Here is a 17,875-nt window from a genome sequence, read left to right as displayed (position 1 = left end):
AAATTTGAATTGTGATTCTGTGTCCTGTTTACTACTTCAATTCAAATGTAATTCAAATTCAAGAATTGAATTGCAATTTATGAAGCATTCTCAATTCAATTCTGAAATGAGCCAAACCCTAAACTCAAAATTCAATAGAGGTTGAAACAAAAGCCTCTCTGTTGTCATCTCCGTCTCCTCTCTCCCTCTGTCTCTACATTTGCATCTTGTTTTCCCGTTTCTCTCCATTCCATTGGTTCCACATCTGTGCTCCCTCTCTCTCTCCTTCGCTCTCTCCTTCATTCTCTCTTTCTCTTCCTCCACTCTGAAGCAGGAAATAGATTTGGGGCTAAAGCCTTCTTATCTCTCCCCAACACAAGCCCCACCCTCCCTCCCTCCCTCCCTCCCTCCCTCCTCTCTCACACACACACACACACACACACACACACACACACACACACACACACACACACACACACACACACACACACACACACACACACACACACACACACACACACACACACCCTTCAGCCAGTCGCATCAAAGCCTCTGTTGTGATTGACAGAATTGACAGATAGCCATCAGAGCTTTGTGTGCTTTAATTAAACGCTGACTGATACTTTAAAGGGATTTGAATATGAATGTCTGTTCCCTGTCTCATATCAGGCAGATTTTAATTAGTTCAACTCTGTCAGCAAAATTTGCTTGTGTGCGTAAATGTGTGTGTGTGTGTGTGTGTGTGAGGCTAATTTAATGGAACGTTGAGTCCATAGGGTCGTCTTGCAGTTCTAGCAGTAGCTCTGGGTCCTCAGCTCAGTTTAGCCGTGCAAAAATAACATCCTTGAATATGTTTAACATTTGTTCACCTGAAGTAAAGTCTTAGCTGGAACGTAGGAAAAGGGTCAAAGGTCTATGTGACCGAAATATTTTAAGTGAAATGTTACAATAAATATTGTTTTGAGTGAATTGATAGTTGTGTGAATTGATTGATTCGTGTATTAATATATTGACCGGCAGGTTCACCTATGAGATCGCTCCAGTGTTTGTCCTGATGGAGCAGCTGACGCTGAAGAAGATGAGAGAGATGATAGGCTGGCCCTCAGGAGAGGGGGACGGCATATTCTCACCAGGTATGTAGGATATGGTGTATGTGTGTGTGTGTGTGTGTGTGTGTGTGTGTGTGTGTGTGTGTGTGTGTGTGTGTGTGTGTGTGTGTGTGTGTGTGTGTGTGTGTGTGCAGGCATACAGTATGTGAGTACGTTATGTGTGTTACTACATGTCCGATACTGTTTGATATCTTTTCAATATAGAAGTGATCATGTACAACAGGACTGGATACCTTTATTGTCCTGTCATGTGGAAATGTATCATTGGATAGTGCGAAAATCAGGTGGTCATGTCTGCCTGTATTGGACTAGCTGCTGTCCAGGGTCCTGTACTGACCAGTCATTCTCTCTCTGTCCACAGGTGGTGCCATCTCTAACATGTACAGTGTGATGATCGCTCGCTACAAGTACTTCCCTGAGGTCAAGACCAAGGGCATGTCTGCCGCTCCCCGCCTGGTGCTTTTCACATCAGAACATGTACGTCACACGCACACTCACAAGCAAAAACACACTCTGAAGAAATCTTCAATAATGTTGGTTTTAAGTTGTTTAAGTTCCTGTATTTTCCTGTAATCCCACAGAGCCACTACTCTATCAAGAAGGCAGGGGCAGCTCTGGGCTTTGGCTCAGAGAACGTGGTCCTGCTGAGCACAGATGAGAGGTACACCAGCTACACACAAAGGTCGCACCTGACCCACTGTAGATATACATTAAGATAGATCAGCTGATTCTCTGTTCCTGTTCTTTCTCAGGGGGAGAGTTATTCCTGCTGATCTAGAAGCTAAGATCCTCGATGTCAAGCAGAAGGTGATTCTCTCTCTCCTTCCCTCTGTCTTTGTATCTCTCTCTCTGTCTCTCTCTGTCTCTCTATCTCTTTTTGTCTCTCTCTGTCTGTCCGTCCGTCCGTCTCTCTCTCTTTCTCTCTCTGTTTCTTACATGAAGGGTTATGTCACTTTGCGACTCCTGTGATATTGTGTTCCTCCAGGGTTATCATCCACTGTTTGTGAACGCTACAGCTGGTTCCACTGTTTACGGAGCATTTGACCCCATCAATGAGATCGCTGACATCTGCGAGAAATACAACATGTGGTTGCACGTAGACGTGAGTACAGTGTGTGTGTGTGTGTGTGTGTGTGTGTGTGTGTGTGTGTGTGTGTGTGTGTGTGTGTGTGTGTGTGTGTGTGTGTGTGTGTGTGTGTGTGTGTGTGTGTGTGTTTGGGGACAATATAGTTTTTTCCTATTGTTCTAATGGTGAGTGTGTTCTTTTTCCAGGGTGCATGGGGAGGTGGTCTCCTGATGTCCAGGAAGCATCGCCATAAGTTCAGCGGCGTGGTGAGGTACTGACACAGACACACAAGCACACACACCCACACACTCCTTAATTCACACAACAAACACAGTAACGACTGCTGTTCCTCTTTTAGGGCTAACTCTGTCACGTGGAATCCTCACAAGATGATGGGAGTGCCTCTACAGTGTTCCGCCATCCTGGTCAGAGAGAAGGTCAGGATAAACACACACACACACGTACACACACACAGACACTCTCGCTCTCTATATAACCCTGTTATTTCTCTCTGTAGGGTATTCTGGCGGGCTGTAACTCGATGTGCGCAGGGTACCTGTTCCAGCCTGATAAACAGTATGATGTCAGCTATGACACGGGTGACAAAGCCATCCAGTGTGGGCGCCACGTTGACATCTTTAAGTTCTGGCTCATGTGGAAGGCCAAGGTGAGTCAATGTTACATGAATCTAGTATTTGGTCATATCCAGGCTTCTATTTACATATAGACCCCAATGGGGTTTCAACACTTATAGGAATGCCCTGCTGTCCCCAGCCAGCACCTCTGTATTTTCAGCTCTTATTAATCATTGTAATATTAATCTTTTTTTCCGCAGGGCACCGTAGGATTTGAGCAGCACATTGACAAGTGTCTGGACCTGTCTCAGTACCTCTACGACAAGATCAGAAACAGAGAGGGATACGAGATGGTGTTCGAGGGAGTGGTAAGCAACTGTCCTAGTTTTTCCTTTCCTCCCTCAGTCCCCCCCCCCCCCCCCCCCCCACCCCCCTTCCTTCCACAGCCGCAGGGAAGTAGGGGTGCTGAAAAAATGATAGTAATAAAACAAATCCTTAATTAAGGTCCAAATATTCTAAATGTGTGTCTTCTCTCCGTAGCCCCAGCACACCAATGTGTGTTTCTGGTACATTCCACCCAGCCTGAGAGGCATGGAACACAACAGCAAAGAGTATCGAGAGAAACTTCACAAGGTCATTGTTATACCGTCTTCTATCTTTTCAAATGTTCCAGACACGTAATTCCAGTATTCTAAATATGTTATATTCCCCTCCCATCCTCCAGGTGGCGCCCAATATCAAAGCAATGATGATGGAGTCTGGTACGACCATGGTGGGCTACCAGCCTCAGGGCCAGAAGGTCAACTTCTTCCGCATGGTTATCTCCAACCCTGCAGCCCTCCAGTCAGACATCGACTTTCTTATTGATGAGATCGAGAGGCTGGGGCGTGACCTGTAGATAGCGCCAACACAGTAGCCGTAGGCCCGGAACTGCAGTTTTCAATGTTTTACCTGTGACCACTCTAATCGGGCTCTGAGCAAATTTTGGAGCTGTTCTTGATTTGTCCTAAACAATTCTCTCTGTAGGTAGGATGTGTAAACCACAGCTTTTATGGCATGATGGGTGCACACTCCAATACTAAAGTTTGACTAACGTTTGTATGTGTGTGTTTGCAGTAGAGTACTGTGTTGTGTGTGTGTTCAAGTCCGTAAAGCAGTCATTTGTCTGTGTTGCACAGTAGATTCAGTAGATTCAATTATGTAAGGTAAGGTAACACAGGGAAACCCTCTACATTGGTGTGTGTGTGTGTGTGCGTGTGTGTGTGTGAAAACAAAGAAATGCCTGAGAGCACATATAGTATACAATATACTATGATATATGAATATTATGATATACACGATGCATCACTTGCGCTCAGCATATATATATAATTCTAGAGACAGATGCACCAACCCTTTCTCCTAGTGTTAAACCTTGACCTCCAGTGTGTGTTTCGTGGAGAAGGTGTGTGTGTGTGTAAAAGTGTATGTATCCCATGCTGTAACATAATGCTGTATTGACCTTTGAACTATGACCTTAGTGTTGACTATTGGCTGAAAATGCCCCTAGTTACTAACCAAGGGTCAGTATTATGTTTTTCTCCCTAATGGTTAATATTATTCATTTTAGGTATTGGGGAGGGTAAGCTGATCCTGGATCTGTGTCTAAAGGCAAATTATACTTGCAGAGTGTAAAACACCGGCTCCTGGCCTGTGTGGAACAAGCAAACAGTATTTCATTTTTGAAGATGTTTAAATACTAATATGATAACTATAAATATATATGAAGTTAAAATATGAGTTATTTATGACAATACCAGTGTTTCAAAAGTCAAGTATTTTCCTCCATTTGTAAATGTATATTTGATGTATATTCTATAGCCTCTATGTAATCTGTATGTTTTGATTAATAATGTTATTAGTCGATGATATATTAATATATTATAGTGAATATGTGAGCCAAAGAAAGTGAATTGGGAACGTACGGCAATCCACAGCCCTTGAGAGTGCAGAAACACACTAAATCACATGTAAGATATTCTAAATATGTTACTGAATTACCCTGATCCTCAGTGCAATCTGTATAGTGTGTATCTGTGATTATGTCTCTCTGACTGAATGTTTTGCAGTGATCAGATTGACTGTATGATACTTCATTATTATACGATTATAAGTAGATTATACATCTATTCATATGCCAAGAGCCATATATGGTACTGATAGTGTCAATTGAGAAACAACCATACTGGCTTCGGTGTCAACTCTGGTGTTAACTTGCCAGTCCTTCATCTAGCAAGAAGCACAAGGCTATCGAGAGGGGAATGTACTCTTCAAAGACGGAGAAAAAGAGGATTGTTCCTGTCTGACAGAAATATAATTACAAAAATGTAATAGACTTACTTATATATGTATTATGTTACATATTTACTGTACCTTCAGTGTTTTTGGGAACTCATTGGAAAATCTAAGAGTTTCAGTTCGTGTCTTTGCACAGTAATATCCTTCTTTATTTCTTCCATTTTAAATGGATGTGTATTGCAGTAATTTAAGAATGATGTGTTTATAGAAATAGACTGAATATCTTGATGGTATGTAGGGACCAGCTAAGTAAACTGCACAGTGACCTCAACCATGTGACCAATCTTAATGTGTATGAAGCCGTAGTGGGAGAATTGTCTTTAGGAAGGTACAGTAGGCACTTTAACTCACAATCATGCAATGTGCAGCTACAATAAAGTATATTAAGAAACAGAGTGTGTCTTATTGTTTCAACTGTTTCTGGTAGGATAGGAGTGTGTAGACTGTACCTATAGGATAGGAGTGTGAAGACTGTACCTGTTGGATAGGAGTGTGTAGACTGTGCCTATCGGATAGGAGTGTGTAGACTGTACCTATAGGATAGGAGTGTGTAGACTGTACCTATAGGATAGGAGTGTGTAGACTGTACCTATAGGATAGGAGTGTGAAGACTGTACCTGTTGGATAGGAGTGTGTAGACTGTGCCTATCGGATAGGAGTGTGTAGACTGTACCTGTTGGATAGGAGTGTGTAGACTGTACCTATAGGATAGGAGTGTGAAGACTGTACCTGTTGGATAGGAGTGTGTAGACTGTACCTGTTGGATAGGAGTGTGAAGACTGTACCTGTTGGATAGGAGTGTGTAGACTGTACCTGTTGGATAGGATTGTGTAGACTGTGCCTATCGGATAGGAGTGTGTAGACTGTACCTGTTGGATAGGAGTGTGAAGACTGTACCTGTCGGATAGGAGTGTGTATACATTTGCATCATTCCACAGGTTTTCGCTCCTGCCTTGTACCTGATTGATGAAGTAAGGTCACTGATCAGTAAGGAACTCCCCTCACCTGTTTGTCTAGGTCTTAATTGAAAGGGGAAAAGACAGCAGATGCTAGGACCTCCATGGAATGAGTTTGAAGCCCCCGCTGTACATGTTGATAAATGTACAGAAAACACACATACACACACAGAATAGACTCACACCTCATTCCAGAGTGACACATGACAGCATATTGCAAAATGAACTTCATCTAGAAGAAAGAAGACCTCCTTTACAGTCAGAAGCCAGTTCTCTCATCGTTTTCACTTCTCTTTCTCTCTGTACCTCTGAAGGAAACTTCACTCCTCTGTGTCCTACCCACAGTGTTCTCTCCAGCTCCAAAATCTCAGTGGTAATCACCTCAATTGCCCTTATGCTATCACACACACACACCTAATCACCCAGGGAAATTATTTGGTTGGCCCCAGCTGTCTACCGCTGCCTGATGAGCTGTTGACAGCTCCCCATCTTCTCTCAGCCTCCTCACCTCTCTTCCTCTCCTCTCCTTTTAATCAGCCTACTCTCCTCCACCTTTATTCCTCTCCGCTCGCTCGCTATGGCTGTCAGCCACCCATCTGAGTGGCGTGATGCAGCATGACTCCCCCTGGTGGTGGCTCTAGACCATCCGTCAATCAGAGGTAGTCAAGTCCTGTGTAGTTCTGACATGTCTACCTCAGAGTAATGAAGATATAGATGTCTAGTGAATTGAGATTCCTATTCAAGAACAGAAACATTGTCATTGTCACCAAAGAGCCTATCAGCAGCTCACACACAGTAGAAAGTGTTAATATAGTCTGGACTGTAATTGGTCATTACAGCAGTAATTTGGAAGCAGGTGTTCCAAGCCATCAATAACAATAATAACTAATGAATATGGAGGAGGCAGTAGAGCGAGAGAGAGAGAGAGAGACGGAGACAGAGAGAGACAGAGAGATAGAGAGAGAGAGAGAGAGAGAGAGAGCAGACAGATACCACATTTTCTGTCTGAAATGGGTGTGTTACCTGTAAAAAAAAAAATAAGGCAATGTTTATATGGCCCCCTTTCAAACAGCCCCTTATTTACCATCATGGGTGCTGTTTGCAGTTCAAATGAAGGAGGTGTTAAACAATGGAAGGGTTAATGAATTTACCTGCCAAATCAAATTGTGTTTGTCACATGCTTCGTAAACAACAGGTGTAGACTAACAGTGAAATACTTACTTACGGGCCCTTCCCAACAAGGCATAGAGAGAGAAAATAGAGAAATAATAGAAACGTAATAACACGTAATAATAATAAAAGTTATAATAAATACACAATGAGTAACGATAACTTGGCTATATCTCTAGAGAGACCTGAAAATAGCTGTGCGACACTCCCCATCCGACCTGACAGAGCTTGAGAGGATCTGCAGAGAAGAACTGGAGAAACTCCCCGAATACAGGTGTGCCAAGCTTGTAGCTTCATACCCAAGAAGACTCGATGCTGTAATCGCTGCCAAAGGTGCTTCAACAAAGTATTGAGTAAAGGGTCTGAATACAGTCTCCTGAGTGGCGCAGCTTGCAGTGCTTGAGGCGTCACTACAGACCCCAGGCTGTGTCACAACCGGCCGTGACCAGGAGTCCCATAGGGTGGTGCACAATTGTCTGGGTTAGGGGAGGGTTTGGCTTGGGGGGCTTTACTTGGCTCATTGCGCTCTTGTGGCGTGCTGGGCAATTGCAGGCTGACTCTGGTCATCAGTTGAACGGTGTTTCCTCCAACACATTGGTGCAGCTGGCTTCCGGGTTAAGTGGGTGGGTGTTAAGAAGTGCGGTTTGGCGGGTCACCTTTCCCGAGCATGTTGGGGAGTTGCAGCGATGAGACAAGATCGAAAAAGGGGGTGAAATACAAAAAATGGGTCTGAATACATTTCTAAAAATGTTTTGCCTGTGTTTCATTATGGGGTATTGTGTATAGATTGATGAGGGGAAAAAAACTATTTGATCCATTTTAGAACAAGGTTGTAACATAACATCATGTGGAAAAAGTCAAGGGGTCTGAATACTTTCCGTATACACTGTTTAACCTAGAATAAAGTGACTAGGCAACAGGATAGATAATAGACAGTAGCAGCAGCGTATTTGATGAGCTAAAAAGGTTGATGCAAAATGGGTCAATGCAGGTAGTCCGGGTAGCTATTTGGTTAACTATTTAACTATTTTAGGTTGGTGTGTATGGACCATGAGAGATCCTTACCCTCTGTAGCGCCTTGCAGTCGGATGCCCAGCACATGCCATACCAAGCAGTGATGCAGCCAGTCAAGATGCCTTCAATGGTGCAGATGTAGAACTTTTTGAGGATCTGAACGCCCATGCTAAATCCTTTCAGCATCCTGAGGGGGATGAGGTGCTGTTGAGCCCTCTTCACAACTTTGTTGGTGTGTATGGACCATGATAGATCCTTAGTGATATGGACACCGAGGAACTTGAAGCTCTCAGCCAGTTCCACTACAGCCCCGTCGATGTGAATGTGTACATGCTCGACCCTCCATTTCCTGTAGTCCACGATCAGCTCCTTTGTCTTGCTGACATTGGAACCACACTGCCAGGTCCCTGACCTCCTCCCTATAGGCTGTCTCATGTTTGTTAGTGATCAGGCCTACCACCATCGTGTCGTCAGCAAACTTCATGATGGTGTTGGAGTCGTGAGCGACGGCGAACTCATGGGTGAGCAGGGAGTACAGGAGGGGTCTAAGCATACACCCCGTGGGGCCTCCGTATTGAGGGTCAGCGTGGCAGAGGTTATGTTGCCTACCCTCACCACCTGGGCCCGTCAGGAAGTCCAGGATCCAGTTGCAGAGGGAGGCATTCCTGTCCCAGGGTCCTAAGCTATATTAGTGTGTAGCCCAAACCGTTCGAACGCTACAGACATTTTCGTGAGAAGACCGATTTTCGGGATGTCTCATGGTCTGACAAACTACGCTCTAGCTCTGCCACCTTTTACCGCAGATGAAGAACGACGATATCGTCAGATACGGTGGATTGAGATGCAGCCCATGCTCTATCTTAAACAGACGGATGGGGGGGGGGGTGTGGAAATTGTAGGCTAAGGGTTGCCATAACTAGCCTCTCAAAGCACTTCATAATTACAGATGTGAGTGCTACAGGGTGGTAGTCATTATGGCATGAAGCCTTTGAGTTCTTGGGAACAGAAATTATGGTGGTCAAGGGAGAGGTTGAAAATGACTGTGAATATACCTGCCAGGTGTTCTGCGCATTCTCTGAGAGCACGCCCTTGAATACCATCGGCCTTGTGGATGTTGACCTAATTAAAAACTCAAGTCGGCGTCGGAGAGCAAGATCTCCCAATCTTTTGGGTCGTTGGCGGGCCTCACATCAGATCACGGCTGGGTCTTCCTTTGTAATCACATCGGCTACGGAGATTGTGATCCCGCAGTGATCCAGAACAGCTGGTGCTCTCATGCATGGTTCAGTGTTGCTTGCCTCGAAGCGAGCATAGAAGGCATTTAGCTTGTCTGGTAGGCTTGCATCACTGGGCAGCTCGCAGCTGGGTTTCCCTTTGCAATTTGTAAACTGGTAGAACATAACAGGCATGGTAAATTAGTGGGATTTTGGTCTGTGTATCACTTATCCCTTTCATACACAGACCAAAATCCCACTAATTAACCATGCTTACATTTTTATACCAGCTTTTTGTACACTGCTCAAAAAAATAAAGGGAACACTTAAACAACACAATGTAACTCCAAGTCAATCACACTTCTGTGAAATCAAACTGTCCACTTAGGAAGCAACACCGATTGACAATACATTTCACATGCTGTTGTGCAAATGGAATAGACAAAAGGTGGAAATTATAGGCAATTAGCAAGACACCCCCAAAAAAGGAGTGATTCTGCAGGTGGTGACCACAGACCACTTCTCAGTTCCTATGCTTCCTGGCTGATGTTTTGGTCACTTTTGAATGCTGGCGGTGCTCTCACTCTAGTGGTAGCATGAGACGGAGTCTACAACCCACACAAGTAGCTCAGGTAGTGCAGTTCATCCAGGATGGCACATCAATGCGAGCTGTGGCAAAAAGGTTTGCTGTGTCTGTCAGCGTAGTGTCCAGAGCATGGAGGCGCTACCAGGAGACAGGCCAGTACATCAGGAGACGTGGAGGAGGCCGTAGGATGGCAACAACCCAGCAGCAGGACCGCTACCTCCGCCTTTGTGCAAGGAGTTGCACTGCCAGAGCCCTGCAAAATGACCTCCAGCAGGCCACAAATGTGCATGTGTCAGCATATGGTCTCACAAGGGGTCTGAGGATCTCATCTGGGTACCTAATGGCAGTCAGGCTACCTCTGGCGAGCACATGGAGGGCTGTGGGGCCCCACAAAGAAATGCCACCGCTGAGAATGGAATGGCATCAAACACATGGAAACCATATGTTTGATGTATTTAATACCATTCGACAAATTCTGCTCCAGCCATTACCACGAGCCCGTCCTCCCCAATTAAGGTACCACCAACCTCCTGTGGTAAGCTGTCATTCTCTGACCCCGATAATAACACATAACACATTCACGCACACCTTCAGACTCCATCCTAGCTGGAGGGGTGCTCTCATCTTATCTACCAACATAGACTGGGCTCTAACTCCTCTAGTTCCACAATGAAATAGGGTGCAGGCCAGGCAGCAGGCTGTTAGCCAGCCTGCCAGCTTAGTGGAGTCTGCCACTAGCACAGTCAGTGTAGTCAGCTCAGCTATCCCCATGGAGACCGTGTCTGTGCCTTGACCTAGGTTGGGCAAAACTAAACATGGCGTTGTTCGCCTTAGCAATCTCACTAGAAGAAAGACCTTCTCCATTCCTGCCATTATTGAAAGAGATCGTAATACCTCACATCTCAAAATAGGGCTACTTAATGTTAGATCCCTCACTTCAAAGGCAGTTATAGTCAATGAACTAATCACTGATCATAATCTTGATGTAATTGGCCTGACTGAAACATGGCTTAAGCCTGATGAATTGACTGTGTTAAATGAGGCCTCACCTCCTGGTTACACTAGTGACCATATCCCCCGTGCATCCCGCAAAGGCGGAGGTGTTGCTAACATTTACGATAGCAAATTTCAATTTACAAAACAAAAACAGACGTTTTTGTCTTTTGAGCTTCTAGTCATGAAATTTATGTAGCCTACTCAATCACTTTTTATAGCTACTGTTTACAGGCCTCCTGGGCCATACACAGTGTTCCTCACTGAGTTCCCTGAATTCCTATCGGACCTTGTAGTCATAGCAGATAATATTCTAATTTTTGGTGATTTTAATATTCACATTGAAAAGTTCACAGACCCACTCCAAAAGACTTTCGGCACCATCATCGACTCAGTGGGTTTTGTCCAACATGTCTCTGGACCTACTTACTGTCACAGTCATACTCTGGACCTAGTTTTGTCACATGGAATAAATGTTGTGGATCTTAATGTTTTTCCTCATAGTCCTGGACTATCGGACCACCATTTTATTACGTTTGCAATCGCAACAAATAATCTGCTCAGACCCCAACCAAGGAGCATCAAAAGTCGTGCTATAAATTCTCAGACAACCCAAAGATTCCTTGATGCCCTTCCAGACTCCCTCTGCCTACCCAAGGACGTCAGAGGACAAAAATCAGTTAACCACCTAACTGAGGAACTCAATTTAACCTTGCGCAATACCCTAGATGCAGTTCCACCCCTAAAAACTAAAAACATCTGTCATAAGAAACTAGCTCCCTGGTATACAGAAAATACCCGAGCTCTGAAGCAAGCTTCCAGAAAATTGGAACGGAAATGGCCCCACACCAAACTGGAAGTCTTCCGACTAGCTTGGAAAGACAGCACTGTGCAGTATCGAAGAGCCCTAACTGCTGTTCGATCATCCTATTTTTCCAACTTAATTGAGGAAAATAAGAACAATCCAAAATGTATTTTTGATACTGTCGCAAAGCTAAATTAAAAGCAGCATTCCCCAAGAGAGGATGGCTTTCACTTCAGCAGTAATAAATTCATGAACTTCTTTGAGGAAAAGATCATGATCATTAGAAAGCAAATTACGGACTCCTCTTTAAATCTGCGTATTCCTCCAAAGCTCAGTTGTCCCGAGTCTGCACAACTCTGCCAGGACCTAGGATCAAGAGAGACACTTAAGTGTTTTAGTACTATATCTCTTGACACAATGATGAAAGTAATCATGGCCTCTAAACCTTCAAGCTGCATACTGGACCCTATGCCAACGAAACTACTGAAAGCTGCTTCCTGTGCTTGGCCCTCCTATGTTGAACATAATAAACGGCTCTCCATCCACCGGATGAGTCAAACCTTGAAAAAGCCAAACCTTGACCCAGAAAATATAAAAAACTATCGGCCTATATCGAATCTTCTATTCCTCTCAAAAAAATGTGAAAAAGCTGTTGCGCAGCAACTCACTGCCTTCCTGAAGACAAACAATGTATACGAAATGCTTCGGTCTGGTTTTAGACCCCATCATAGCACTGAGACTGCACTTGTGAAGGTGGTAAATTGCCTTTTAATGGCATCAGACCGAGGCCCTGCATCTGTCCTCGTGCTCCTAGACCTTAGTGCTGCTTTTGATACCATCAATCACCACATTCTTTTGGAGAGATTGGAAACCCAAATTGGTCTGCACGGACAAGGTCTGGCCTGGTTTAGATCTTATCTGTCGGAAAGATATCAGTTTGTCTCTGTGAATGGTTTGTCCTCTGACAAATCAACTGTAAATTTTGGTGTTCCTCAAGGTTAAATTTTAGGACCACTATTGTTTCCACTATATATTCTACCTCTTGGGGATGTCATTCGAAAACATAATGTTAACTTTCACTGCTATGCGGATGACACACACACAGCTGTACATTTCAATGAAACATGGTGAAGCCCCAAAATTGCCCTCGCTAGAAGCCTGTGTTTCAGGCATAAGGAAGTGGATGGCTGCAAACGTTCTACTTTTAAACTCGGACAAAACAGAGATGCTTGTTCTAGGTCCCAAGAAACAAAGAGATCTTCTGTTGAATCAATTAATCTTGATGGTTGTACAGTCGTCTCAGTTAAAACTGTGAAGGACCTCGGCGTTACTCTGGACCCTGATCTCTCTTTTGACGAACATATCAAGACTGTTTCAAGGACAGCTTTAGCTTTTTTCCATCTACGTAACATTGCAAAATTCAGAAACTTTCTGTCCAAAATTGATGCAGAAAAATGTATCCATGCTTTTGTTACTTCTAGGTTAGACTACGGCAATGCTCTACTTTCCGGCTACCCGGATAAAGCACTAAATAAACTTCAGTTAGTGCCAAATACGGCTGCTAGAATCCTGTCTAGAACCCAAAAAATTTATCATATTACTCCAGTGCTAGCCTCCCTACACTGGCTTCCTGTTAAGGCAAGGGCTGATTTCAAGGTTTTACTGCTAACCTACAAAGCATAACATGGGCTTGCTCCTACCTATCTTTCCAATTTGGTCCTGCCGTACATACCTATACGTACGCTACGGTCACAAGACGCAGGCCTCCTAATTGTCCCTAGAATTTCTAAGCAAACAGCTGGAGGCAGGGCTTTCTCCTATAGAGCTCCATTTTTATGGAATGGTCGGCCTACCCATGTGAGAGACGCAGACTCGGTCTCAACCTTTAAGTCTTTACTGAAGACTCATCTCTTCAGTGGGTCATATGATTGAGTGTAGACTGGCCCAGGAGTGTGAAGGTGAACGGAAAGGCTCTGGAGTAACGAACCGCTCTTGCTTTCTCTGCCTGGCCGGTTCCCCTCTCTCCACTGGGATTCTCTGCCTCTAACCCTATTACAGGGGCTGAGTCACTGGCTTACTGGTGCTCTTCCATGCCGTCGATCCAGAACATCCCAGACTTGCTCAATGGGTGACATGTCTGGTGAGTACGCAGGCCATGGAGGAACTGGAACCCGCTGTCGTACATGACGATCCAGAACATCCCAGACGTGTTCAATGGTTGACATATCTGGTGAGTACGCAGGCCATGGAGGAACTGGAACCCGCTGTCTTACATGTCGATCCAGAACATCCCAGACGTGTTCAATGGGTGACATGTCTGGTGAGTACGCAGGCCATGGAGGAACTGGAACCCGCTGTCGTACATGTCGATCCAGAACATCCCAGACGTGCTCAATGGGTGACATGTCTGGTGAGTATGGAGGCCATGGAGGAACTGGGACATTTTCAGCTACCAGGAATTGTGAACAGATCCTTGTGACACGGGGCTGTGCATTATCATGCTGAAACATGGAGGTGAAGGCGGCGGATGAATAGCACGACAATGGGCCTCAAGATCTCATCACGGACGCCATACACGTGGTCTGTGGTTGGACGTACTGCCAACACGTGGAGGCCGGTTGGTCCAGTGGAGGCTGCTGAGGGGAGAACGGCTAATAATAATGGCTGGAACAGAGTTAATGGAATGGCACAAACTTGTGGAAACCATGTGTTTGATGTATTTCATACCATTCCACCTATTCCGCTCCAGGCATTACCACAAGCCCATCCTCCCCAATTAAGGTGCCACCAACTCCTGTGGGTTGGACGTACTGCCAAATTCTGAGAGAGGCTTATATTAGAGAAATGAACATTAAATTCCCTGGCAACAACTCCGGTGGACATTCCTGCAGTCAGCATGCTAATTGCACGCTCCCTCAAAACTTGAGACATCTGTGGCATTGTGTTGTGTGATAAAACTGCACATTTTAGAGTTACCTTTTTATTGTCCCCAGCACAAGGTGTACCTGTGTTATGATCATGCTGTTTAATCTTCTTCTTGATATGCCACACCTGTCAGTGGATGGATTATCTAGGCAAAGGAGAAATGCTCACTAATAGGGATGTAAACCAATTTGTGCACAATATCTGAGAAAAATAAGCGTTTTTGTGCTCATAAAAATGTTTGGAATATTTTATTTCAGCTCATGAAACATGGGACCAACACTTTACATTTTGTGTTTATATTTTTGTTCAGTGTAGATTGCAACATTTCCTTTGCAACTTTGTGTAGAAAACCAATAGTTCCTCACAATTCGAGCCAGTACTCCATTTAAAAAGAAATGTAGTTTGTACTTCTCATAGCAACCGACTGCTTCAACCCAAATCTCCTTGAATAGTCCAAAAGTGTCAGCTCTCTGAGAGGACTGTCCCTATGGTACAATTCTCATATGAAAACGTTTGATGGAGAAATGGGCTAGGGATTCAAATGCGGTGACAACCCTAATAAAAGAATACTATTATAAACCATTGCATGGCAGTCTTGTGTTTTTCAAGAATATTTTTTTTTAAACAGCTATATATATAGTGTGATTAGTGACCCCAACCAACCCAAACTCCATTACAAAATACTATACAGTGTGTGTTTGGGAATTTACTGGCTTTAACTGTCAGGACAACCACTCAATTTATTTTCATCATGTGCAAAAGCTATTGGTTTACTACCCAAAGTTGAAAGGAAATGTTGTGATCTATTTAATAAACAGAAGAAACCAGCAAAATGGATAAAAGACACTCTTGACCCAAACTCCTACAGCCCTATATCTATCCTACCCTGCCTTTCTAAGGTCTTTGAAAGCCAAGTCAACAAACAGATTACCGACCATTTCGAATCCCACCGTACCTTCTCCGCTATGCAATCTGGTTTCAGAGCTGGTCATGGGTGCACCTCAGCCACACTCAAGGTCCTAAACGATATCTTAACCGCCATCGATAAGAAACAATACTGTGCAGCCTTATTCATTGACCTGGCCAAGGCTTTCGACTCTGTCAATCACCACATCCTCATCGGCAGACTCGACAGCCTTGGTTTCTCAAATGATTGCCTTGCCTGGTTCACCAACTACTTCTCTGCTAGAGTTCAGTGTGTCAAATCGGAGGGCATGTTGTCCGGGCCTCTGGCAGTCTCTATGGGGGTGCCACAGGGTTCAATTCTTGGACCGACTCTCTTCTCTGTATACATCAATGATGTCGCTCTTGCTGCTGGTGAGTCTCTGATCCACCTCTACGCAGACGACACCATTCTGTATACTTCTGGCCCTTCTTTGGACACTGTGTTAACAACCCTCCAGGCGAGCTTCAATGCCATACAACTCTCCAACTCTCTCTTCCGTGGCCTCCAATTGCTCTTAAATACAAGTAAAACTAAATGCATGCTCTTCAACCGATCGCTGCCTGCACCTGCCCGCCTGTCCAACATCACTACTCTGGACAGCTCTGACTTAGAATATGTGGACAACACCTAGGTGTCTGGTTAGACTGTAAACTCTCCTTCCAGACTCACATCAAACATCTCCAATCAAAGTTAAATCTAGAATTGGCCTCCCATTCCGCAACAAAGCATCCTTCACTCATGCTGCCAAACATACCCCTGTAAAACTGACCATCCTACCAATCCTTGACTTCGGTGATGTCATTTACAAAATAGCTTCCAATACCCTACTCAATAAATTGGATGCAGTCTATCACAGTGCCATCCGTTTTGTCACCAAAGACCCATATACTACCCACCACTGCAACCTGTACACTCTCGTTGGCTGGCCCTCGCTTCATACTCGTCGCCAAACCCACTGGCTCCAGGTCATCTACAAGACCCTGCTAGGTAAAGTCCCCCCGTATCTCAGCTCGCTGGTCACCATAGCAGCACCCACCTGTAGCACGCGCTCCAGCAGGTATATCTCTCTGGTCACCCCCAAAACCAATTCTTCCTTTGGCCGCCTCTCCTTCCAGTTCTCTGCTGCCAATGTCTGGAACGAACTACAAAAATCTCTGAAACTGGAAACACTTATCTCCCACACTAGCTTTAAGCACCAGCTGTCAGAGCAGCTCATAGATTACTGCACCTGTACATAGCCCATCTATAATTTAGCTCAAACAACTACCTCTTTCCCTACTGTATTTATTTATTTATTTATTTATTTTGCTCCTTTGCACCCCATTATTTCTATCTCTACTTTGCACATTCTTCCACTGCAAATCAACCATTCCAGTGTTTTACTTGCTATATTGTATTTACTTCGCCACCATTGCCTTTTTTTTGCCTTCACCTCCCATCTCACCTCACTTGCTCACATTATATATAGACTTATTTTTCTACTGTATTATTGACTGTATGTTTGTTTTACTCCATGTGTAACTCTGTGTCATTGTATGTGTCAAATTGCTTTGCTTGATCTTGGCCAGGTCGCAATTGTAAATGAGAACGTGTTCTCAACTTGCCTACCTGGTTAAATAAAGGTGAAATAAATAAATAAATTAAAGAATTGATTTCAGAACAATCTAAGATGGCGAGTGTCGAAATCTTCTTTCTTGTGCTCTTTAAGGTGGAACGACCCTGAAAGTCTTTCCAACAATTACATGTTAACACACCAGAAGGTGACTAAGTGAAATATTACACTGGTAGCATAGTCTAGTTGTAGAACCATGAAAACAAATCAAATAGCTTTGTTTTATGATTATAGGTTTATAATATGACACTGTTGTAGTGTATTTTATCGGTGACCGTTTAGATTCACTATCAATCTAAAAGGTGACCATTTCACAGCATATATAGTTATCTTTTATGATTCATATCAATATAATGTAATATATCAATATAATAATATCAGTATATTTATACCAATATCATATATCACAATTAAAAAGCAGCACCTGAAGAACTACACCTGCGCACGTCACGTCACCAGCCTACACTTGCCCCAACACACTGATCTTATGTCAGTTTTGCATTTTCCCCCCATTAGTGAAAAAGTTAGAATTTGGGCTGGATAAACTGATTCCAGATCTGCGGTTAGGGAAAACTCCCATCAGCCTTG

The 17,875-nt window shown here is 44.1% G+C and overlaps 1 protein-coding gene across 5 annotated transcripts in view; it reads left to right on the top strand.

Moving 5' to 3' along the window:
* LOC129824317 (glutamate decarboxylase 1-like) overlaps positions 1–5,459 on the top strand; it is a 52,261-nt gene extending 46,802 nt beyond the window's left edge. For all 5 annotated transcript variants that reach the window (XM_055883874.1, XM_055883873.1, XM_055883876.1 and 2 more), the window contains 11 exons: positions 1,000–1,112; positions 1,450–1,565; positions 1,670–1,749; positions 1,841–1,895; positions 2,074–2,190; positions 2,361–2,425; positions 2,513–2,591; positions 2,672–2,821; positions 2,990–3,097; positions 3,270–3,362; positions 3,454–5,459. In XM_055883874.1, the coding sequence (XP_055739849.1) occupies positions 1,000–1,112; positions 1,450–1,565; positions 1,670–1,749; positions 1,841–1,895; positions 2,074–2,190; positions 2,361–2,425; positions 2,513–2,591; positions 2,672–2,821; positions 2,990–3,097; positions 3,270–3,362; positions 3,454–3,627 (1,150 nt within the window). In that variant the 3' untranslated portion in view covers positions 3,628–5,459. The remainder of the gene's footprint in view (positions 1–999; positions 1,113–1,449; positions 1,566–1,669; positions 1,750–1,840; positions 1,896–2,073; positions 2,191–2,360; positions 2,426–2,512; positions 2,592–2,671; positions 2,822–2,989; positions 3,098–3,269; positions 3,363–3,453) is intronic.
* Positions 5,460–17,875: the final 12,416 nt, after the last annotated feature.

Source organism: Salvelinus fontinalis, chromosome 26, assembly GCF_029448725.1.
Source record: "Salvelinus fontinalis isolate EN_2023a chromosome 26, ASM2944872v1, whole genome shotgun sequence".
NCBI lineage: Eukaryota > Metazoa > Chordata > Actinopteri > Salmoniformes > Salmonidae > Salvelinus > Salvelinus fontinalis.
This window is presented reverse-complemented; position numbering and strand designations above follow the sequence as displayed.